The 24603-nt window shown below is 46.5% G+C and overlaps 1 protein-coding gene across 6 annotated transcripts; it reads right to left on the bottom strand.

Moving 5' to 3' along the window:
• Nucleotides 1-410: 410 nt before the first annotated feature.
• On the bottom strand, nt 411-21836 carry LOC138743128 (myozenin-2-like). 6 transcript variants are annotated; one of them, XM_069898010.1, is made up of 6 exons: nt 21178-21836; nt 16193-16297; nt 10217-10410; nt 8543-8711; nt 6456-6636; nt 411-809 (listed from the first exon to the last, which is right to left on the bottom strand). In XM_069898010.1, exons 2-6 carry the CDS (start codon nt 16263-16265, stop codon nt 623-625), a joined length of 804 nt encoding a protein of 267 aa, XP_069754111.1. In that variant the 5' UTR covers nt 16266-16297; nt 21178-21836; the 3' UTR covers nt 411-622. The 6 variants fall into 6 exon arrangements, with proteins under 6 accessions (XP_069754111.1, XP_069754108.1, XP_069754109.1 ...); XM_069898007.1 differs by lacking the exon at nt 21178-21836 and adding an exon at nt 17973-18122; XM_069898008.1 differs by lacking the exon at nt 21178-21836 and adding an exon at nt 17812-17966.
• Between the last annotated feature and the right edge of the window lie 2767 nt (nt 21837-24603).

Here is a 24603-nt window from a genome sequence, read left to right as displayed (position 1 = left end):
GGAAATGGGTGAACGTGAGGGGCGAAGTTAGCAAGGCTTTAGGACTACGGCTAGTGGGCTGGGTTTTAAAGCACATTGCCAGACAGCAGCAATTCTTGTGTGATGCTTGGCCCAGAAAAGTGGTAATTGATCCAGAGTAGTCATTCTCTATCTCCCCTGCCCCAGGGGCCACCGCATATTTAAGTGAAAGCCTTGTTTTCTTTTGATCTCAAATCACAAACTGTGACTGCTCCACAGGGAAGGGGGCCAGTAAACTGATGAGCAGCGTTCCAGGCAGACCTCAGCTGAAGAAAGGTAGAGAATGACTGGGTTAGAAGGTTCATTCCTTGGGAGGGGTTCAAATTTACCAGCATGCTAACAGGCCATTCTGGCCCTCAACCCTGTCAGTAAAATTCAAAAGCACATGAATGTAAGGTTATTTAGACTCCAGTGCATTTAATATATATTAGATTAACAATGGCAATGTCTGGCATACTAAGGTGGGTGATTCACAGTGTGCAAAGCAATTGGGTTCTATCACTGTTCAAAAATAGTTAATTGAGTGGAGGTACTTCGAGGTGCAGACAGCTCCTCTCCCACTTCCCCATTCAATCTTTCTTTGCCAGTTGGAGGGGGTGACGCCTTACAGTTCTGCGGATTCGGGGAGAGGGGGCCCGGTCCAGCCCCGAGCCATACGGTTGAAGCTGGGCCTGTTGGTAAAGCGCGGTGTGTCGACGGTGACTGATTCCTCTGGTATCTCCACTGGCTCATAGCTGTGGACCTCCAACATCCTCCTGCAGGCTACCGGTGCACCGAATGGGGTGGCAGCTCTGGGGGGAGGAAGCAGAAGCAGTTTCAACGGTTCGCCACCTTCTGATGCAGAGTGCAGGATGCTGTGTTGGGCCTTGGTGAGACCACACCTCGAGTATCCTGTGCAGTGTTGGTCTAATCCGAGGAAGGTCATTCTTGAGCGAAACATGAAAGTGCAAACGCTGTGATCGTTGGAAAAACACAGAAATGCTGGAGGAACTCAGCCAATCTTCATAGGAGGTAAAGGTATGTTATTGATGTTTTGGGCCTGAGCCCTTCCTCAAGGTATGAATAAAAAGCAGACAGGGTCCTATGTTAAAAAGGCTGGTGAAAAGGGTGAAAGGGGCAGGGTGAGGAGTACAGACCAACAGACAAAAGGTGATAATTGGACATGATGAGAGGACAGGTGGGAATAGATTGGGGAGGAGTGTTTTGGCTCTGAAAGGAGACAGAGGGAAGGAGAGAGAGAGGCAGAGAGCTGGAGGAAAGGATACAGGTAAAGAGATTGTGGGACTGAAGATGGTGTTTATGCAAGTGTTGCTTCACGTGAAAAACCTGTTTGGGGCCCTGGACTGTGGTGAGGGAGAAGGTGTGGGTGCAAATGTGGCACCTCTTGTAGCCACAGGGGAAGTGCTGGGAGGGGTGGAGGGGGGAAATTGGTAGGGAGGGACAGATGCGCGAGGGAGCCATGTACTTCACCTACCACCCTCCACATCCAACACATTATCCTCTGGAATTTCTGGCTCATACAACAGGATCCCACCACCAGACACATCTTCCCCTCTCCTGCCCTCTCTGCCTTCCATAGGGACCACTTCCTCTGAGACTCCCTTATACACTCATCCCTTCCCATCAATTGCTTCCCCACCCCCCACCCCGGCACCTTCCCCTGTGGCCGCAGGAGGACCCACACTTGCACCCACGGTCCAGGGCCCTAAACAGGCCTTTCACGTGAAGCAACACTTTATTTGTGTATCTGCAGGACTGACTTACAGCATCCGGTGTTCCCTTTGTGGCCTCCTCTACATCGGGAAGACTGGGTGCAGATTGGGTGACCTCTTCGCTGAGGACCTTTGTTCCATCTGTACAGTGATAGAGACCACCCAGTTGCCAACCATTTCCATTCTGTGTCACACTCCCTACTCACGTGCCTGTCCATGGCCTTATGTACTAATCCACCAAGACCACCCGGAAATTGGAGGAGCCCCCTGATTTTCCATCTGAGCCTTCAGCAGCTAGATGGCATTACATCAACTTTAACGGTCTCTGCTAACCTGCTCTCCTCTCCCCCCACACCCCCTTCCCTTCCCCCTGTTAGCTCTCCAGCCCCTTCCCTCTCTATTCACCTAGCCACCCCTCCTCCCCTTGATCGCTGCTGTGCCCTCCCTCCCTTCTCCACCTATCACCTTATGCCTTTGCGAACATACCTCCCTCTCCTACTCTTTTGTTCGGACGCCTGCTGACATTTCTGCATACCTTGAAGGGCTCAACACCGAAATGTCGGTTCTGTATTTTACCGTTGCTCTATAAAGGGCACTGTTTGGCCTGTTGAGTTTCTCCAGCCTTGTGCTTTTACTTCAACCATGGTGTCTCCAGCCTTTTGTGTTTTAGTCCTTACTTTCCAATCTATGTCACGGTCTAAATGTTTTTTAAACATTATAATTGTACCCCCTCTCCCATTTCCTCTGGCTGCTCGTTCCACACACCCACCACCCTCTGTGTAAAGAAAGTGGCCCTCAGGTCCCCTTTAAATCTTTCCCCTCTCACTTTAAACCTGATGTTTTGGATTCCCCTGGAGAAAAAAACTGGACATTTTGCTTATCTAACCCCTTGTGATTTTATAAACTCGGATATTGCCATCTCCTATGGAGTCGGAGACCTTCAGGATTTATTAACAGGTTAGCAACAAGCTATTTATGTGCCATGAGAATAACTCAGATCATATTTTCTGCGTTGCAAGGGCAGTGAAGGTCACTTTAGCCCAGAATAAACCAGGGCTTTAAATGGAGTCACTGGAGTTGGTGCAATCCAGGGCAGAAAAATAAACTGCTGGAGAAACTCAGCAGGTCGAGCAGCATCTGTAGAGGGAGACGATGTTCCTTCAACAGCTGTGCCTTGCTCCAGAGCTTTAGGCCTTTGCCGTGTTCAGGAGTGTACGGTTGATGAATGAGATATTGGACGTGCACATAAGCCAGACAAGAGATGATCTATCGCTAATAGTTAGTGCAGAACACAAGGAGGTGCAGCCCCTTCTCCCAGTTCCATATCAACCTGCATCTATAACAGGAGGTAGGCTCAGTTGAATGCTCCAGTCAGGGCTGGACAGTGTGTAGAACTGCTATCTTAAGGCCGGTTCGATCCTGACCTCCGGCACTCTCTGTGCAGAGTTTGTCCCAGTTTCGACAACATCCCAAAGACCTTAGCTCAGTAGATTAGCATGAGTAGGAGAAACGATAACGTGTACATGGGAGAGAAAATATCACAGGGAATGGGATTGATGGGAATGCATCAGGATTGAAGATTCAATTTATTATCATGGAAATAAAGTCAGTGTGATTATGCAGAATCTGTTTACATCTGCCGTAAGGTGGACAGATTCTCCCCGTCAGGGGCAGGAAATAGAAGAGTTGGAACATATTGTTTCAACTGAGAAAACACTAGTTACTCAGCCCTTGGAGTAGTGTGTTTCACCGCAAAACTGTAGGGAGGGTGTGGTTGCAATGGAGAGAGTGCAGAGGAGATTCACTAGGATGTTGCCTGGATGGGAGAACTTTAGTTCTGGGGAGAGATTTGGACAGGTGGGGCTTGATTTCCCTGGGACCAGGATGCTGAGAGTGGTGTGTGGGCGGGGGACCTGATAGAGGTATATACAATTATGGGAGGTACAGATAGGGTAGATAGATAAATTGCAGGAACTGAGTTACAGGGAAAAGTTAAACAGGTTAGGACTTTATTCCCTGGAGTGTAGAAGAATTTGATCGAGGTATTTAAAATGATGGGGGGGATAGACAGGGTAATGTAGGTTGGCCTTTTCCACTGAGGGTGGGTAGATGTATCAAAAATAAAGAGAGCACAGGTTTAAGGTGAGAGGAAGGAGTTTCAAAGGGGATCCGAAGGGTAAAATCATTTATTTTGAAACCACTTTTGTTACATGAACAGCAACTGTGAATGTTTGTTTATCCTTTTACATTTATCTCTTCTCCTGTGATACGTATCCTGTTGTAGTTGGTGTATCTTATACACCTGCATGGTTCTGATTTCTTGTACATATGTGACATCACCTATAAAGCCCGAGATCCTTTTTCTTTTTCTGGCTGCTGCAAGTAAGAATTTTGGTGTCTGTGCATTGTACCTCTGTGTAAGACAACAAACTCTTATACTCACTCCGACTGATACTTGGAACTCACTGCCAGAGGAGGTGGTGGAATCAGACACAGTCAGTACGTTGAAGAGGTATGGAAGGATCAGACAAATGGGACTAGAGTTGATGGAAAAGAGAGTCAAAGTGGCAGTTCGGGCCTGTTTCTGTGCTGTGTGGTGATGGCAGAGTAGACGTGGCAAAGTTGGTTTCCGTGGTGGGGGAGTCCAGGACAAGAGGGCACAAATTCAGGATTGAAGGGCGCCCATTTAGAACAGAGGAATTTTTTCAGCTAGTAAGTGGTGAACCTCTGGAATTTGCTACCACGGGTGGCTGTGGAGGCCAGGTCGATGATTTAAGGCAGTGATTGATAGGTATCTGAATAGTCGGGGATCAAAGGTTATGGGGAGAAGGTTGGTGAGTGAGGATGAGTGGAAGAATGGCGGAGTGGACACAATGGGCTGAACGGCCTACTTCTGCTCCTATATTCAGAGTTCAATCCGGATAGGTATGAGGTGATGCATTTTGGAAGGACAAGCCAGAAGGCTGAGGTTAATGGTTGGTTACTTGTGTGGATGAACAGAGGGACCTTGGGGCCCAAATCCATACATCCCTTAAGGTCGCCGCACAGGTCGATAGGATGGTTAAGAAGACCTGTGGGATGTTGGGCTTAATTAATAAGGGGATTTAATTCAAGATTTAATTCAAGAGATCATGTTGCAACTCTACAAATCTCTGGGGAGACCACACTTTGGAGTATTGTGTTCAGTTCTGGTCACCTCATTACAGGAAGGATGTGGAAGCTGTGGAGAGGATGCAGAGGAGATTTACCAGGATGTTGCCTGGATTGGAAAATAAGTCTTATGAGGCAAGGTTCGCAGAGCTGGGACTTTTCCCTTTGGAGCGTAGAAGGATGAGAGGAGACTTGATAGAGGTTGACAAGATTATGAGAGGCATAGACAGGATGGACAGCCAACACCTGGTTCCCAGGGCAGGATCAGCAAACAGCAGAGGATGTGTACAAAGTGAAGGGAGGGAAGTTTAGGGATACAACAGCGGTAAGTTTTTTACACAGAGTGGTGGGGGCCTGGAATGCCTCACCGGAGAGGGTGGTGGAGGCTGAAACATTAGGGAAATTTAAGAAATTCTTAGACACTTGGATGAAAGAAAAATAGAGGGTAATGGAGTATGGGAGGCTTAGTATTTTTTTTGAAGGAATATATGGGTAAGCACAACATAGAGGGCCGAAGGGCCTGTACTTTGTTGTTCTGTTCTATGTTCTGTATCTTAGTCTTATGGTTACTGTGTATGATGTTGTGAGGTGTTAAGGGAAATGGGGAGAGGACTAGAAGAGATCAATTCATGGATCAGGAAGAGATCACTGAAGGATGACAGAGAGGTGAAGGGCTTCTATCTCCACAGCTCCCTGCACAACATCACAGTGACCAACAGCCAGGGACGTGCCTTTGAAATGTCGACACTGTTCCATGGAGGCAAGGCACACACACACACGTTTTAGCAAGGGGGGTGGGGGGTGGATGGTTGCAAACAAGCATCTCTGGAGATTTTGCTCACTCTTCCTTAAAATAATCCATGCTCACCAAAACATAGAATCCTTCAGCCCATCGAGATCCTGCCCACCTCATTTACACAAATTCCATTTTATTGTACCCCAAGCTGGCAGGCTATTGGGTAGGGTATGGAGGGCTATGGTCTGGGTGAAAGTCAAGTTTATTGTCATCTGATTGCACCACGACAACCCGACGAAACAGCGTTCACCGGTCCAAACGTACAACCAGCATAATAATAGGGACTAGGCAGAATAATAAAACTGGATGGGCCAAAGGGCCTGTTTCTCTGCTGTTGTGTTCGATGGTTCCATTGTTAGAGCAAAACCAATTTACAGTGGCCAACCACCCCAATGATCCAACATGCCTTGGGAGGGAACTGGACCATGCGTGAGAATCCCAAACTGTTACAGAGAGAACCTGCAAACTCCGCACACGCCACACTGGGGGTCAGTATCAAACTGGGGTCTCTGGGCTGCCCTGGGATTGGGTGAGGTAACTCTGGCCATTGTTTGAGCCCCTGGATGGGAAACACCTCCTGGGTTCTGCAACCCGGATTTGTGCTGCTACAGAGTGAAACCTACGCCCTAGAGATGAGACTGCCCTGCATTGTGTGTGGGACTGAGGGTTGACTTGCCTGGATAGCCTGCAAGCCAAAGCTTCTCACTGCCTCTCGATACCTGTGATGAATAACAATTCGACCAGTGGTGGGGTGATGGGGGAACCAAGCAAAACGTTACCTGTTAAAGCATCTGTACGTTTGGGACTCTGGTTTTGGTGCCTCTGGAAGTTCGTCGAACACAGTTTCCAAGAGATCAACTTGGTCGCTCAAGGCCTCGGCCCATGGTGACTGGTAGGACCTGGGGATGGCGGTCACATTAAATTTCTCCGGTGGGATCTCCTTTAGGGGCCCCGAGTATCCTGGTGAGGAGAGTGGGCCATTAAATCCACTACTCATGCAGATTCACCCAACACACCATTAGGCCCTACATCCCAACTTGTCCATGCGGCCAAACTGGCATTCTGGGCTGGACCCAATTAGCTGGCATTTAATCCCTGCCCTTAGAACATAAAAAATAGGAAATAAAAGTGCCAACATTGTACTCCATCTGCCAGACCTTTGCCCACTCACTTTGCCTATCTATATCCCTCTGCAGACTCTCCGTATCCTCTGCACAATTTGCTTTTCCACTCAATGTAGTGTCATCAGAAAACTTAGAGACACTACACTCTGTCCCCTCTTCCAGATCATTAATGCTTATCATGAACAGTTGCGGACCCAGCACCGACCTCTGTGGCACCCCACTCACCACCCGTTCCTTCTAAACCCTTCCTGTCCATTTGTGAACACTCTCCTCCGGTGTCCCTTTCCATTCCAAATGCTGACCATCCTCTGAGTGAAAAGGATGCCCTTTAGGTCCTCCATAAATTCCTCCCCTCTCACCTTCAAGCTGAGGCCCAAGCCCTTCCTGTCCATACACCATCCAGATGTCTTCTGAAAGTCGCGATCGTACCTTTCCTTCCCGACTCTGTATCCTCCTTCAGTCCCAACATCTACATTCCTTCTACAACTTGGATACCCTCTCCTACATCATTGTGGGGACAGGGGTGGTGTTGAGAACACAATGCTGTCCAGCACAGAAACCTCAATGTCTGCCCCCAACATGATGCCAGAATTAAACTGAAATTGCTGCCTGCCTGTGATGCATCTCCCTCCATTCTCTAGATATCACTCTGTCCATCCTAAACCCTGCTGTTGTATCTGTTTCCACATCTACTCTCTATGTAAAAAAAGCTTGGCTCCTGCACATACCCTTTAAACACCCTTTTTCCCCACCACCACTCCCCCCCTGAAACACACGTCCTCTAGAGTGTGACGTTTCCACCCTGGGGAAAAGATTTGGACTCTCCACCCTATCGATACCTCTCATGATTTTATAAACCTCTGACAGGTCTCCCCTTGGCCTCTGGCACTCCAGAAAAAAAACCCAGGTTTGTCTGACCTCTGCCCCATAACTCTAATCTTCGGTACCCTTTCCAAAGCCTGCATGTCCTTCCTGTAATGGGGTGACCAGAATTGTACACAGAATTCCAAGTGCAGAATAACTGAAGTTTTATGTAGATGCAATGTGTGACTTTTTATACTCAATTCCCCACCCATTGGAGGCGAACATATCTTCTTTACCACCCTATCTTCTTGCAAAGGAAGCTGTTCTAGATCCCCAGATTCTTCAGCAGGTCAATGCTATTAAGGGTCCTGTATTAACTGTATGAGTTCACCAGATATTTGACCTCCCAATTCCTCACACTTGCTCAGATTAAACTCCATAAAGAGGAGGCAAATACATATTTCAAAGCTCAGAGGTCCGAGGGCCACAGGAAAGGACGAGACCTCCAACTTTTCCACATCGTATCCTCGTCTCAGCCTCTCTGTTTGAGAACAGGCTGCACATTCTGGGAAAGAATTTCCCACTGGAGCAGAGAGTCCCCCTCAGCTTCTTCACACCCTAAAACACTACAGCTCAGCAACATGTTCTTCAGCCCATCTAGTCCATGCCAATTATTCTACATTGAACTGCACCCAGTCCATATCCCTCCAATCCTCTCCCATCCATGTAGATGTACAAATTTTTCCTAAATGTTGAAATCGACCCTGTGTTTACCACTTCAGCTGGCAGCTCATTCCACACTCTATGCATGAAGTTCCCCTGAATGTTCCCTTATAATTTTTCACCTTTCACCCTTGACCCATGACCTCTTGCCCTCTCTCAGTTCCTGTCCACGCCCTTGCCTCTGCCCTTGGACTATCAAGAATCAAGTGAGTTACCTGGAGCAATGATGTTCGGGTTCAGCACCACTTTGATGTTCTTTGCAGCGGAGAGTTTGGCAAACGGCTTGGGTGCCACTGCTGGGCCAGGCCCCTTCCCCCGGTGCAGGATCTGGGCTTCCGTCCTGTAGTTCTCCTTCATCCCATCCGTGACCTGGCCACCAGCATTCTACGGAGCAGGAAGGCAGAGTGAGCTCAGGGATTCCCCTTGTCCACACATCCATCGGGATGGGGATTGTAAGAGGGATCAGTTCATGGGAGTGCCATAAACATCAGACCATCATCCTCACAATCACATCCATACAGGGCTCCCAGTAGCACCATGTAGTTTAGCTCCTTTCTTGGCTCGATTACATTGGACCATGAAGATTTTGCTTCCCAAACTCTTTTGGGTTATTTTATGAATTTTTGGCAGCTGATCACGAAATGACCTGAGTGTACCATTTTTTAGATATAACTTATTTTTGTGATTTCCTGTCATATTTTGGGTCTATTAGAATGTTGCCCACAAAGCAAGCTGTTTTAGTCAGTCCAAGCATGCCTGGGCATGCACTAAGTGCAGGTACCAGGCAAATGTCATCTTAAGCCAGGGCCTGCTTCATCAGGATAGATGCAGACAGGCTATAAAAGCAGCTCACATATACAGATGTGGGGCATTATATTTATATAAACCAATAGTTTTCAACCTTTTTCTTTCCACTCACGTCCCACCTTAAGCAATCCCTTACTAATCACATAGCACTGATGGCATAGGGATTACTTAAAGTGGGATGTGAGTGGAAAGAAAAAGATTGAAGAACACTGTTTTAATTGTCCCTAATGGAATCGTTATGTGCACGGTTTTATAACTCAAAAGGAAATGGACCAATGACAATTTTTTTCAAGCAAAATAGTTCAGTAACATTTGGAGCAGTGGTTCTCAACTTTCCATTCCCACTCACATCCCACCTTAAGCAATCCCTTACTAATCACAGAGCACCGATGGCATAGGGAATACTTAAAGTGGGATGTGATTGGAAAGAAAAAGGTTGAGAACCACTGATATAGATTGAACTCATGTAAATGCACAATCTTCAGGAAATAGCAGAGTGAGTGGACTTAGCAATAGCATTACTTGTCCACAGGAAGATTCAATACAGCAGCAATGTCTTGTCAATGTCGTAACAGCTGCGATACGTTCTGGAACATTGGTGGTGTATATACGTTTAAGGCTCAAAGATGCAGCATGACTGTATTTATTAAGAGAGCCTATGAGCTATACTTCAGTTGGAAAATTGGTGACCAATAGAAGGTAATTTTGTGTTTTTCCAACTTCCTACATGATATGGCAAATCTCAAATTATCTTTATGTTCATCTTGAACTTGTCTATCATAATCCCCATTTTTTTTTCAGGAAGCAAACCTTTTGGAAAAAAATGTCCATTGTTATTGACCTGATCCCAGGTGAGTGTAGAGTTTCAGAGGAACTTTGTCTGAATTGGTCCACTGGGTCCTTTGATCTCTCTCCACCCTAGGACCATCGATATCCCCCCACCCTGGGACCATTGATCTCTCTCTTCCCTGGGATCACTGATCTCCCTCCACCTTGTGGCTGTCGATCTCCCTCCACTCTGGGATTATTGATTATTTCACCCAAGCCCTCCCAATGAGCCCATCACAGCAGCGTTGATTTACCATGTGCCCTTGGTCCAGATGTTCGGCACTGTTTATGTTCGGCACTCCTCCTACCCCTTCCACCATGAACTTGTCGACCCTCTTCTGCCGCATTTGGAACATCTTGGAGCCTTTGTTGGACTGCAGTGAGAGTTCTTCCATCATTACATCCTGAGGGACACTGACCTTCCTGCCCAGGTCAAACTGGAGCACTTCTTGAAGAAACACATAGGAAGAAGCAACATTTACAGAAGGAACCAGGGTTGGCCCAAAGACTGACAAAAATTGTGTGATGAAAATCTGAAATTAATACAGAAAATTCGGGAAGACTCGATGGGTCAGACAGTATCTGTGGAGAGAGAAACAAAGTTGTTCTTTTGGATTGAAGACCCTTCATCAGAGCAGTATTAAGGCAATCCATGGTGGATAGGGACTGGAGTAACAAATAGGCCAATGGGCAACAGGTTTGGCATTGGCTGAGTTTGTCTCATGCAACACAGTACAGACAGTGTTGAAGAAGGATTTTAGCATGCTTGATCAGGGCACTGAGTACAGGAGTTTGGACGTGCTGTCCAAATTGGAGGAACTGATTGTGGGCTTCAGGTAGGGGAAGCCAGCAGAACACGAACCTGTCCCCATCAAGGGATCAGAAATGGAGAGGATATGATCTATCCTGGGGCCATCATGTTGATGCAACCATGAAAAAGCCTCACCAGTGGCTACACCTGTGGAGTTTGAGGAGATTTGGTATGTCACCGAAGACTCTTACAGATTTCTACAGGAGTACCATGGACAGCATTCTGACTGGTTGCATCACTGTCGGGAATGGAGGTTCCAATGCACAGGACAGGAACAGGCTACAGAGGGTTGTGAATTCGGCCAGAGCCATCATGGGCACCAGACTTCACTCCATCGAGAACGTCTACAAGAGGCGGTGTCTCAAGAAAGCAGCCTCTATCCTCAAGGACCCCCACCCACAGGCCATGCCCTCTTCACTCTGCTACCATCAGGAAGGAGGTGCAGGAGCCTGAAGATGGGTCAGAAACAGCTTCTGCCATCAGATTCTTGAACAGACAATGAGCCACAGACATCACCTCACATTTTTTATGCACTAGTTTTTTTTTAAATTTTGTATTAACGGAATTGTAATTCAGAGTAGTTTTGCACATTGTTCTGCTCTATACTGCGGCTGCAAAACAACAGATTTCATGACACATGTTCATAACAATAAACCTGATTCTGATTTGTCCCTCATGCTGACCAGGTTTCTATTCTGGCCTTGCCCCATTTACCTGAATTTGGCCCATACCCTTCAAAACCAGTGGTTCTCAACCTTTCTTTGTCCTCTCACATACCCCCTTAAGTAATCCCTGACTAACCACAGAGCAGGTATGGGTGCTCTGTGAATAGTCAGGGATTGCTTAAGGTGGGATGTGAGAGGGAAGAAAAAGGTTGAGATCCACTGTTCCAACCCCTTCCTTTTCATATATCTGACCTAATGTCTTCAGAACATTGTAATTGTACCCACTTAAGCTTACTCTAGCAGCTCATTCCAGATACCCACTGAGTGAAAACGTTATTTCTTGAGTCCCTCTTAACTATCTCACCTGAAACCAATGCCCTCTTGTTCTTGAATCAACTGCCCTGAGGAAAAGACTGAGCATTCATTTTCTCCATGTGGCTTATGGTTTTATAAACCTCTGTAAGGTTCCCCCTCAGCCTCTTACACTCCAGGTTAACAGGACCTAGCCTGTCCAACCTCTCCCTGCATCTCAAACCCATCGGTTGTCGCAAGATTCAAGATTCCTTTATTGTTATGTAATAGTACAGAAATGTACTATTACTGCCAGCTGTAAAGCAGACAAAGAGTCACCATTAGTGTTGCCCGGCGCCCCTTCAGTACAAGAGAAAGAGAAGCAAAAGAGAGCCCCTTTAGAGACACTGAGTGTCAGTGGATTCACCTTCCACAGCCTCTGCAGCCGCATGGACCCCTGTCCGATCCATTGGCCGCCCGAGCTCCAGATCCCAATCTCCGACACGATCAGGTAACTTTCAGCGCCCAAGACCCTTCGGGAGCTCTCCCTGCCCTCAGCTCCCTCTCGAATCCCGACTCTGATACCGGGTTCTCAGGAACCAGGCTCCAGCAGCCCGCGTGGGTCCCTCAGTCACTGAGATCCTCGCTGGTCCGCTGCCGTGGTCTGCTTCCCTGTCAGGCAATGTTCTACTGGATCTTCTAACCTAATGTCACCATTGTTAATGACACGTGTGTCTCACTTAAGACACAAATGTTCGGTGTTAAAGTGCTCCTTGTGATGAACCATTTAATTGGCCTCTGACACACAAACCCTGCGGCTGAAGAGGCCATGGCTCCTGGGAATGCAAACGCTGGTGAAACTCGAGTGGGCTGTTACCCAGTTCCAGCTCACAATGGAGAGGGACCTATTTTTAGTGCCAGTGTCTTGGTGCAAGTATAATGAGCACAGAACAGCAGAGGAATAAGCCCTTCAGCCCACCTTGTCTGGACTGAACACAATGACCAAATTAAACTCTGCTGCTGGCCTCCATTTCCTGAATATTCATGTAGCAAAGCATGAAAGTCTGCAGATGCTGCGATTGCAATGAAAACACAGAAATGCTGGAGGAGCTCAGCTGGTCTTGCAGTGTCCAGAGGAGGTAAAGATAAATGTGGTGATATCTATATACTGTTGCTGCTCTGTACATAAGTGGCTGGTCTGCCCACTGTTGACTGGACCCCCTGTAACCCCTCTCCTGGTGACCTGACCATAAAGGTCGACCTCTCCGCCCCTTTCCATTCATTCGAGCACATGGAGTTGGGCCAGTCGAAATCTAACGTGTATTAAAGCGTATCCTTCCTCACTCCGCCTTTGGTCACTACATTACCAACGTTTCAGACCTGAGCCCTTCCTCAGCTTGTGGAGCAAACAGCAGACAAGCTCCTCTGTTAAATGGCTGGAGAGAAGGGAAGAAGGGGTGGGGGCTAGGAGTACAGACCGACAGACACACGGCTGTGGAAGTGAGTCTGGGTGAGTACATGGTTGTAGAACTTGAGAGCAGCAGATTCCTCCAGCCCAGGGATTCTCAACCTTTTTCTTCCCACTCACATCCCACCTTAAGTAATCCCTAGGCCATCGCTGCTCTGTGATGAGTGAGGGACTGCTTAAGGTGGATTGTAGGTGGAAAGAAAAAGTTGAAACCACTCTTTTACCTAATGGACTCGTTATGTGCTCGGTTTCATAACTCCAAAGGAAATAGGCCAATGACCATTTTTCTCAAGCAAAATAGTTCAGTAACAATTGGGCCTACAGCAGTGATTTTCAGCCTTCCATTCCCACTCACATCCTACCTCAAGCAATCCCTTACTAATCACAGAGCACCGACACCATAGGGATTACTTAAAGTGGGATGTCCAGCATTTCTGTGTCTTACTGCATTCAGTTGCTCCACTGCAAAATCTCTTCAATGGTTGACTTTGTTGAAGACGTTCTCCTCTCTTCAAACGGAGTTTGGTGAGAGTCAGTTGGTGTGGACTTCTCCCCCTCCCATTCTTCCCTTTTCACTGGCCTCCTAATACAGGCCCCTGCCTGCATTTTACTCATAGAGAGCTCAGGCCTGAAACATTGGATATATAGGTTTACCTCCTATGGACTCTTCAAGCCCAGCTGAGTTCCTCCAGCATTTTTCTGTTTTTACTGCATATTCATGTGTCTATCTGATTGTTGACTTCAGGAAAGGAAAGCCATTAATCATTGGGAGATCAGAGGTGGAGAGGGTGAGCAAATTTAAGTTCTTGGGAGTCAGTATCTCGGAGGATCTTTCCTGGACCTAACACACCAATGGCATCGTGAAGAAAGCATCTTTACTTCCACAGGAGTTTGCAGAGGTTTGGAGTGACATCAGAAACCCTGGCAAATTTCTACAGATGAGTGACGGAAAGTGCGCTGACCGGCTGCATCACGATCTGGTATGGGAACACCAATACCCCTGAGTGTAAAGCCCTCCAAAAGTTAGTGGACGCAGCCCAGGACATCACAGACAAAACCCTCCCCACTCTCGAGAACATCGACAGGGAATGCTGTCATCGGAGATCAACCACACACTCTGTTCTCGCTGCTGCCATCAGGAAAGAGGTCTCGGTGCCACAAGACTCGCACCACCAAGTTTAGGAACAGCTGCTCCCCCTCCACCATCAGACTCCTCCACAATAAACTCAATCAGGGACTTGTTTAAGGAGTCTGACTTGTGCACTTTATAGATTTTTTAAAAATTCTCTCTGGATTGCACAGTTTGTTTAAATTTGTTGTCTGTTTACAGTTATTTGTTTACAAGTTTACAATAATTCTGCCTTGCCCACAGGAAAAAGGAATCTGTGTTGTAAGTGATGTCATGTATGCACCCTGTCCATAAATCTGAAAGATATCAATTCCACTATTATATGCTTCCACCACTACTCCTGGCAGCCCGTTCCATGCACAGACTACCCTCTATATAAAAAATACTTGCCCACACATCTCCCTTTAACTTCTTTCACCTCAATGTATGTCCAACAGTATGTGATTGTTTTACCCTGGGCGAGATTCTGACTGTCCACGCTGTCAATGCCTCTCATAATATCACAAACCTCGATCAGGTCTCCCCCTCAGCTTTCAACGCTCCAGAGGAAACAGCCCAAGTCTGCCTGCCCTCTCCGCATAAATCGCACCCTCCACTCCAGGCAGCATCCTGGTAAACAAGACGCCTACAGATTCTGGAAAACTGGAGCAACACACAAACTCACCTGGGTTGGCACTTTATCTCCTGGGACGTCGGAGGTTTGAGAGAGATATGTCAGCAGGCTTTTTCCACTGATGTTGGGTGAGGCAAGAATGAGAGGATGTGGGATAAGGCTGAAAGGTGAAATGTTTCAGGCGAACATTTGGGGGACTTTCACACAGAGGGAAGTGAGAGTGCAGAACGACCTGGTGGTGGTTGTGGGTTTGATTTTGACATTTCAGAGATAATTGGACAGGCATATCGATGTGAGAGATATGCAGGGCTATGGTCCAGGTGCAGGTTAATGGGAATTGCTGAATAATAGTTTGGCATAGGCTATTTGGGCCTGTTTCTGTGCTGCAGTGTTCTATGGGCCTGGCAGCATCTACACAAGGCAATAGATAGTCAATGTTATGGACCGAAACATTTCACTAGTCCTGATGAAGAGCTACGTCCTGAAACATTGACTGTTGCCTTCTGTGGATGTAGTCTGACCTGTTGAGTTCCTCCAGTACTCTTGTGTGTTGGAACATCCTGGCAAAGCTCTTCCACACCCTCTCCAAAGCCTCCACAACCTTTCTGTAATGGGGCAACCAGAATTCAGGATTAGAATCAGATTTCATTGCTTTATAGCAAATGTTGCTATAAATTAAATAAGAGAAGAGAAAGTGAGGTCATGTCTGTGAAATCTGACGGCGGACGGGAAGAAGCTGTTTTTGTCCCGTTGAGTGTTCGTCTTCAGGCTCCTGTACCTCCTTCCCGATGGTAGCAGTGAGAAGAGGGCATGGCCTGGGTGGTGGGGGTCCTTGAGGACGGAGCCTGCTTTTTTAAACACACTGCCTCTTGTAGACGTCCTCACTGGAGAGACGTTTGATGCCTGTGATGTCGCTGGCCGAGTTCACAACCCTCTGGAGTTTTTTCCTGTGCATTGGTAGACAGTGATGCAGCCAGCCAGAATGCTCTCCACGGTACACCAGTAGAAATTTGCAAGAGTCTTTGGTGACGTACCGAATCTCCTCAAACTCCTCATGAAGAATAGCTGCTGGCAAGACTTCTTGTAGTTGCATTGACTTGGAGGCCCCAGAACAGATCTTCAGAGATGTTGACACCCAGGAATTTGAAGTTCCCACACAGTGTTCCAAGAGCGACCTTATCTAGTTTAATTTTGGCTAGCATGGGTGATGTGGGGAAAATGGCCTCCTTCAGTGTAGGTGCGACCGTCCTTACCTCCTCCATGGGCCTCGCGTGCAATGGCCGCGGCCTTCTCCTTCCATTCCTTGGTCAGTGAAGCATAGGACATTATCCCCAGTGCTTGCTGCCGTATTGGAGAACCTGGCGGAGACATGGGAGATGGAGGTGAGTCATAAGTGGGCATCAAAGGTTGCCATTGTATTGTGACAATGTAGAAGTGGCCTGGACCATAGACCGGACACCAGCATCCAGCTCTCCATGGCAACCGTGTACTCTGACTTCAGTTCATCACCAAGAATAGCTCATTTCCATTCTGCTCACTGCAACTCTATTGAATTGCCTTAAAAACCCTGTTTCCACACTGTATGACTTGATTACTCTGTCTTCATTGCCTTTAGATCTTCATGAACCAATTCGCAGTAGATATTTCCAGGAAGAGCAATCGAAGGTTGGACGAACACAGTAAATGGTTGGGTACTGAGGAGTGCGGTAGAACAGAGGGAACTGGGAATACAGATACATAATTCCTTGAAAGTGACGTCAGAGGAAAATCAAAGTATAGATTATTGGAGTTGGGATATTATGGTAAAGTTGTATAAGTCTTTGGTGGGACCAAATTTGGAATATTGTGTGAAGTTTCATTACCAAACTACAGGAATAAGATAGAAAGAGTGCAGAGAAGATTTACTAGGATGTTGGCAGGACTTGAGGAACTAAGTTACAGGGAAAGGTTAAACAGGTTCGGACTTTATTCCCTGGAGCGTAGAAGAATGAGGGGAGATTCGATAGAAGCATTTAAAATTATGAAGGGCAAAGATAGGGTAAATGTAGGTCAGCTTTTACCACTGAGGGTGGGTGAGATACAAACTAGAGGACATGGGTTAAGGTGAAAGGGGAAAAGTTTAGGGTAACATTTGGGGAAACTTCTACACACAGAGAATGGTGGGGGTGTGGAACGAGCTGCCAGCTGAAGTGGTGAATGTGGGCTCCATTTTATCATTTAAGAAGAATTTGAACAGTACATGGGAGAGTAATGGAGGGGTATGGACTGGGTACAGGTCAGTGGGGCGAGGCAGAATAATAGTTTGGCACAGACTAGAAGGGCCAAAGGGGCCTCTTTCTGTGCTGTAATGTTCTCTGGTTCTATGGACGACGATCTTTCTGATAAGGTGAGTTAGCAAGTATGTGCTGTTGTGGATGGTGAAGAAGGCTACCTGGGATGGGAGGGGACAGGAGGGGTGTGGGGTCAATGCAGACTAAAGCAGGTTGTTTCTGACTCCATTACTCCAAGGAATTGCATGGACCATTTTGGTTCCACGAGTGAAGGTGTTATTAGTTCAGAGAACTTTCACCGTACTGATACCTGATTGAAAAAAGGTCACCTATTTAAGATGGAGGTAAGCTGATTTTTGTTTATAGAACATAAAATCTACAGCATAGCACAGGCCCTTTGGCCCACAGTGATGTGCCAACCCAATAACCTACTTCAACAACAGCCTAGAGTGTCCCACCACATAACCCTCCAGTTTTCTCGGTTCCACGTACCTAATAGTCTCTTAAAAGACCCTATTGTCCCTGCCTCCACCACCGTTGCTGGCAGAGAATTCCATACACCCAGTGTGAAGAACCTACCTCTGACATCCCCCTGTACTTACTCCCAAGCACATTAAAACTATGTCCCGTCGTGTTAGCCATTTCAGGCCCTGTGGAAAAATCCTCCAGCTGTCTGCACAATCAATGCCTCTTATCTTCTACACCTCCATCAGGTCATCCTGCATCCTCCATTGCTCCAAGTGAAAGACCAAGTTCACTCAACCTATCCTCATAAGGCATGCTCTCCAATCCAGACAGCCCCCTCTCTGTAACATCCAAATCCTTCTTGTTGTGAGGTTTCTCGGCTTTGACATTTCCTCCGGAGACAGCAGTGTGTGATTATAAGTGTGATGTGGGTTGTTGATAAGCAAAGGTGATTAATGGGACTGAGCATTGAGGTCACAATTGGATTGTTGCATCATACAAACTAGGTATAGGAGAAGACCATTCAGCCCTTCGTCACTGCACCACTATGCAATACGATCATGGCTGATCATGTGGCCCCGGTGCCCCAATGTCAAAGGGACTAGGCAGAAGAATAGTTCAACACAGAGTACATGGGCCAAAGGGCCTGTTTCTGCACTGTAGAGTTGAACCTTATTTGCTGATTCCCAAAAACCCAATGAATGCACTCAATGGCCATTAAAGTGCATGCTCACAGTCTTTCCTCCAGGCTGATGTTTGTGGACCTAGCAGGCCACTGATTTAAGGTGAGAGGGGAGAGGTTTAAGAAGGACCTGAGGGGCCACCTTTTCACTCAGAGGGAGGTCGGTATCTGGAATGAGCTGCCGGAGGAAGCTGTCAAAGTGGGAGTATTCAAAAGACACTTGGACAGATTTATGAATAGGAAGGGTTTGGAAGGATAGAGGCTAAATGTTGGCAGGTGGGACCAGCCAAAAAGGGCACCTTGGGCAGTATGGACAAGTTGAGCTGAAGGACCTGTTCTTTAAGTCCACAGGAAATGGGAGCAAAAATAGGCCATTCAGCCCATTGAGCCTGCCCTGCCATTTAATTATGAGCTGATCCATTTCCCCACTTAACCCCACTGCCCGACCTTCTCCCCAAAACCTTTGATGCCCTGGCTAATCAAGAACCTGGGACCGGTCAATTCCAAGTTCTTACAACTCTGTGGCTGTGATTATTTTGCTGCCATGACTCTGAGTTTTGGGTTCTTCGATATTAGTCCAATCTAAACACAGCTTTAAACCATTCTCCCCGAGAACTTCTCAATCTGTTGTTAAAAGTAAGAGTGCCAACTTCTTCATTCCTCTCAGAGCAAAGAACAATATGCTGGAGGAGGTTGGTGGGATAAATGACCTGGTGAAGGGTCTCGGACCGAAACGTCAACCATTCTCTTCTCGACCTGCTGAGTTCCTCCAGCAGGTTCCGGCTTCCACAGCCTTCCCCGTGCCTCTGGGCCACCATCTCTTGATTATGCCATTGACCTGTAATTCTGTAAATTCAGGGTGGGCAACGCTATGGTGCAGTGCGTAGTCCCAGCACCAGAGTCCCTGGTTTGATCCCCACCTCCACCACTGTCTGTGTGGAGTTTGCACATTCTCCCTGTTTACATTCTCCCACCCCCACCCCGAGCACTCCCTCCAGGGATTCCAGTTTCCTCCTACATCCCAAAATATGCCTGGGCTGGTACGGCCACTGCCACTTAAATCGCATCTAGTGGGTGTTGGGAATGTGGGGAGAATGAAGTGGATTCTGGTCAAAGTGGTCATCGAGATGTACAGCATGGAAACAGGCCCTTCAGCACAACTCATCCGTGTTGCCCAGATCATCGCTCAAAGCTAGTCCCATTTGCCTGGCTTTGGCCCATTTCCCTCGGATCCTCCTATCCATGTACCTGTCCAAATGTGTTTTGAACGTTACAACTGTCCCCACCTCCACCGCTTTCTCTAGCAGCTTGTCCACACACACTCACCAGCCTCTATGTGGAAAAGATGCCCCTCCCACCTTATGCCATCAAGTGTAGGATACAATCATTGTGAATGTGTGGTTGATGGTCAGCATGGATTTGATGGACCAAAGAGCCTGTTTCCTTGCTGTTATCTCTCTAACCGTAAAACCTTCAGCCCTTCTAGTCTGTGGCAAACTATTATTCTGCCGAGTCCCACTGACCTGCACCCAGTCCATAGCCCTCTATACCCCTCCCATCCGTGTACCTGTCCATATTCTTCTTAAATGTTAAAAGTGAGCCCGCATTCACCACCTCAGATGGTAGCTCGTTCCACGCCCCCACTTCTCTCTGTGTGAAGAAGTTCTCCCTAATGTTCCATCCAAACTTTTCCCCTTTCTTCTGAAACTGAGTTACAGGGAAAGGTTAAATAGGTTAGGATTTTATTCCCTGGAGTGTAGAAGAACAATGGGAGATTTAATAGAGGTATTTAAAATTATGAGGGTAGGTGAGATACAAACCAGAGGACATGGGTTAAGAATGAAAGGGGAAAAGTTTAGGAGGAATATTCAGGGGAACATCTTTATACAGAGAGAGGTGGGGGCCTGTAATGGAGGATTAAAACCATGTGCCCAGATGCTTTTTGCTTCTGTGGAACTATGCCTTTTGCTTATGTGGAACTGACGACACTAGGTCCACAGAAGCAAAAAGCATCTGGGCACATGGTTTTAATCCTCCATTACAGGGCCTGGAATGCCTTGCCAGGCATGGTGGTAGAGGCTGGTACATTAGGGTCATTCAAAAGACTCTTAGACACATGGATGTAAGAAAAGCATAAGTGCTCTGTGGTTAGTAAGGGATTACTGAAGGCAGTATGAGTGGAAAAAAAGGTTGAGAACCATTGGTTTAGATTGCTGAGTACATTTTTACAGGCCGGTACAACATTGTGGGCCAAAGGGCCTGTACTGTGCTATAATTTTCTAAGTTAACAGTGACGTAACAGGTAAATCAAATGTAAAAGTTACCTCAAAATCAACAGTGGCTTTCCAAAGGGAATCTGGCATAACCCTACTCGTTTCTACATCAAGGCACCACACAGGAAGGATCCAGAACAGAGGGAAACATTTAATTTGGGTGGCGCGGTTAATGTAGTGGTTAGCATGACGCTATTACAGAGCCAGCATCCTGGGTTCGAATCCCGCACTGTCTGTAAGGAGTTTGTACATTCTCCCTATGTTTGTGTGGGTTTCCTCCGGGGGCTCTGATTTCCTTTCCCCTTCCAAAAACGCACGGGGGATTGGAGGTTAATTGGGTTTAGTTGGGCAGCATGGGTTTCATGGGCCGGAATCAGTTTTTAACAGGGTGTAAATGAATTTATAAATTATAAATGCAAACGCAAGGAGATATGTTGAAACAGAACATTATTTGCCATCTCCTTGGGTGAAACATTAATCATTTCTCCATGCTTCCAAGTATCTCTGTTTTACATTTCATTAAAGAGTTTAGTTTTCCGATCTCTTACCTGAACTCTACTAAATGGTCCTTTGCCTTCCAACTCTCTTCAAAGAGTCACCCCTGACTATTCCTACACTGGTCGAGAAGTGTCTCTGGGTTCTGATCTCTCTTCTTCAGACTCTCCCAGTCCCAGACCTGAGACCGGTCAATTCCAAGTTCTTGTAGACCCTACATCAGACTTATATTTAGTTCAAGACATCTTTATCACCTCTCCCTTGTGACGTATGTGCACAGCTGTCTGGGGCGTGGAAACTAAAACCGGCTGCTGGAAGAGAGCTGGTGAAATCAAGGGCTGAAAAACACAGCCCAGGAGTGGTATGGTTGGATTGTAGCAGTTAGCCCAACGTTTTTACACCGCCAGTGATCTGGACCAGGGTTCGAATCCCACGCTGTCCGTAAGGAGTTTGTACATTCTCCCTGTGTCTGCGTGGGTTTTCCCTGGGGGCTCTGGTTTCCTCCCCATCCTTCAAAAATGTACTGGGTTTGTAGGTTAATCAGTGACATGTAATAGGTCAGTGTGGCCTCATGGGCTGGAAGAGCCAGTTACTGTGCTGTGTGTCTACATTATAAAATGACAAGCTGCTCATTCCAGCTATTAGTCCAGTAAACCTTCTCTGAACTGCATTAACATTGGCCAATGCTGTCAACAGGACTCCATGACCTCTCTACTTTTGTATTCAATTCCCCATTGCAATACTCAATCTCTGTTTGCCACTTTGCCCTCCTTCTGTGAGTCTCTTCTGCATTCTTTCCACCACTACCACATCCTACCTGTAGCATGGTGATCAGACATGTATATGACAGTCATACAGATTCTTGGCCTTCAGCCCACATTTCCATATTGACAGCAGTCTACCTGTGAGTCCCATTTACCTGTAGTTGGCCTGTACCCCTCTAAATCTTGTCTATCCTTTTACCTGTCCAATTTCTTTTTAAATGTTGTAATTGTACTTATTCCACAGATCCACCACCCTCTGTGTGAAAGTGTTTCCCCTCAGGTCCCAATTAAATTGTTCCTCTCATGCCTGCACTGTTTAACCACCCCCTGTACTGTCTCTGTAACATTTCCCCTGCACCCTGTGACTCACTGTAACACTACACCCTGCACTTTTATCATTGCACTACTTGCTCCATTTAACTATGGGTTGACTTGCCTGGGTAGCACACAAAACAAAGCTTTTCTTTGCATCTCGGTACACATTACAATAATTCTCGTCAACGGGCAGTGATACATCCCTGATTCACCCAGCAACTAATCTCAATGGATTGTGTGTGGGGTGTAATTAGAACCATAGAACATTGCAGCACAGAAACAGGCCCCTTCAGCCCTTCTAGTCTTTGCCAATCCATTATTTTGCCTAGTCCCACTGACCTGCACCCAGTCCATATCCCTCCAATCCATGTACCTATCCAAATTCTTCTTAAATTTTAACATCGAGTCTGCATTCACCACCTCAGTTACCAGCTTGTTCCACACCATCACTATTCTCTGTATGAAGAAGTTCCACCTCATGCTCCCCCTAAGAGGCACGAAGAGGCTTTGGCAGACAGAGTAAGAATAAATCCAAAGGGTTTCTATAGGTACATTAAAAGTAAAAGATTAGTGAGGGATAAAATTGGACCCCTTGTAGATAGGGAGGGTAGGCTGAGTGAGAAGTCAGAGGAAATGGGGGAAATTTTGAATGATTTCTTTTCCTCGGTATTCACTAGGGAAAAAAATGTTGAACCAGTTGAAGTAAAGAAAAATAGTGGGGAGGTCATGAATCATATAAGGATAACTGAGGAGGTAGTGATGGCAGTGTTAAAAAAGATAAAGGTGGACAAATCTCCGGGTCCGGACAAAGTATTCCCAAGGACACTCAGGGAGACTAGTGTACAGATAGTGGGACCATTAATAGAGATATTTAGGATGTCACTGGTCACGGGGGTAGTGCCAAAGGATTGGAGGGTGGCTCATGTTGTTCCGCTGTTTAAGAAAGGGTCCAAATGTAAGCCTGGAAATTATAGACCTGTGAGTCTGACGTCTGTGGTGGGTAAGTTGATGGAAAGTATTCTGAAGGATGGCATTTACAGATATTTGGAAGAACAGGGATTGATAGGTAGTAGTCAGCATGGTTTTGTCAGGGGTAGATCATGCTTAACAAACCTTATTGAGTTTTTCAAGGGGGTTACGAAAAAGATTGATGAAGGGAAGGCTGTGGATGTTGTCTATTTAGACTTTAGTAAAGCTTTTGACAAAGTTCCCCACAGAAGGTTAGGAAAAAAGGTGGAGGCATTAGGTATAAATAAGGAGGTAGTGAAATGGATTCAGCAATGGTTGGATGGGAGGTGTCAGAGAGTAGTGGTAGAAAATTGTTTGTCCAATTGGAGGCCGGTGGCTAGTGGAGTTCGTCAGGGATCGGTCCTGGGTCCACTATTGTATGTTTTATATATATTAATGATCTGGAAGAAGGGGTGGTGAATTGGATAAGTAAGTTTGCAGATGATACAAAGATTGGTGCTATTGTAGAAGATTACCATAGCTTAAAAAGAGATATAGGAAAGCTAGAGGAGTGGGCTGAGAAATGGCTGATGGAATTTAATACGGATAAGTATGAAGTGTTGCATTTTGGAAAGGCAAATCTAAATAGGTCATATACATTGAATGGTAGACAATTGAGGAGTGCAGAGCAACAGAGGGATTTAGGAGTGATGGTAAATAGTACCCTCAAGGCTGATACTCGGGAAGATGGTGTGGTGAAGAAGGCATTTGGAATGTTGGCCTTCATAAATCGGAGTATTGAATTCAAGAGTAGGGAGGTTATGATGAAATTGTACAAAGCATTAATGAGGCCAAGTTTGGAATTCTGTGTGCAGTTTTGGTCACAAAATTATAGGAAAGATAAACAAAATAGAGAGAGTGCAGAGAAGGTTCACGAGAATGTTGACAGGATGTCAGGGTTTGAGTTACAGAGAAAGGTTGAGCAGCTTGGGGCTTTTTTCTCTGGAGCGTAGAAGATTGAGGGGGGTTTGATGGAGGTGTTCAAGATTTTAAAAGGGACAGAGAGAGTCAACGTGGATAGGCTTTTTCAATTAAGAGTGGGGGATATTCAAACCAGAGACCATGGTTTGAGATTGAAGTGGGAAAATTATAAGGGGAACATGAGGGGAAATTTCTTCACACAAAGGGTGGTTGGGATGTGGAATAAGCTTCCGGCGGAGGTGGTTGAAGCAGGGACATTATTTACATTTAAGACTGGATAATTACATGGAGGGCAGAGGATTGGAGGGGTATGGACCAGGTGCTGGTCAGTGGGACTAGGAGGGGGGGGGGGATTTGTTCCGGCATGGACTAGTAGGGCCAAACTGGCCTGTTCTGTGCTGTATATGGTTATATGGTTAAATGTTTCCCCTTCTACTCTTAACCCATGTTCTCTCTCTGGTTTTTATCTCA

The sequence above is a fragment of the Narcine bancroftii genome, chromosome 9 (assembly GCF_036971445.1).
Source record: "Narcine bancroftii isolate sNarBan1 chromosome 9, sNarBan1.hap1, whole genome shotgun sequence".
NCBI lineage: Eukaryota > Metazoa > Chordata > Chondrichthyes > Torpediniformes > Narcinidae > Narcine > Narcine bancroftii.
Note: the sequence above shows the minus strand (reverse complement) of the source record. Positions and strands in the feature narration are given on the sequence as shown.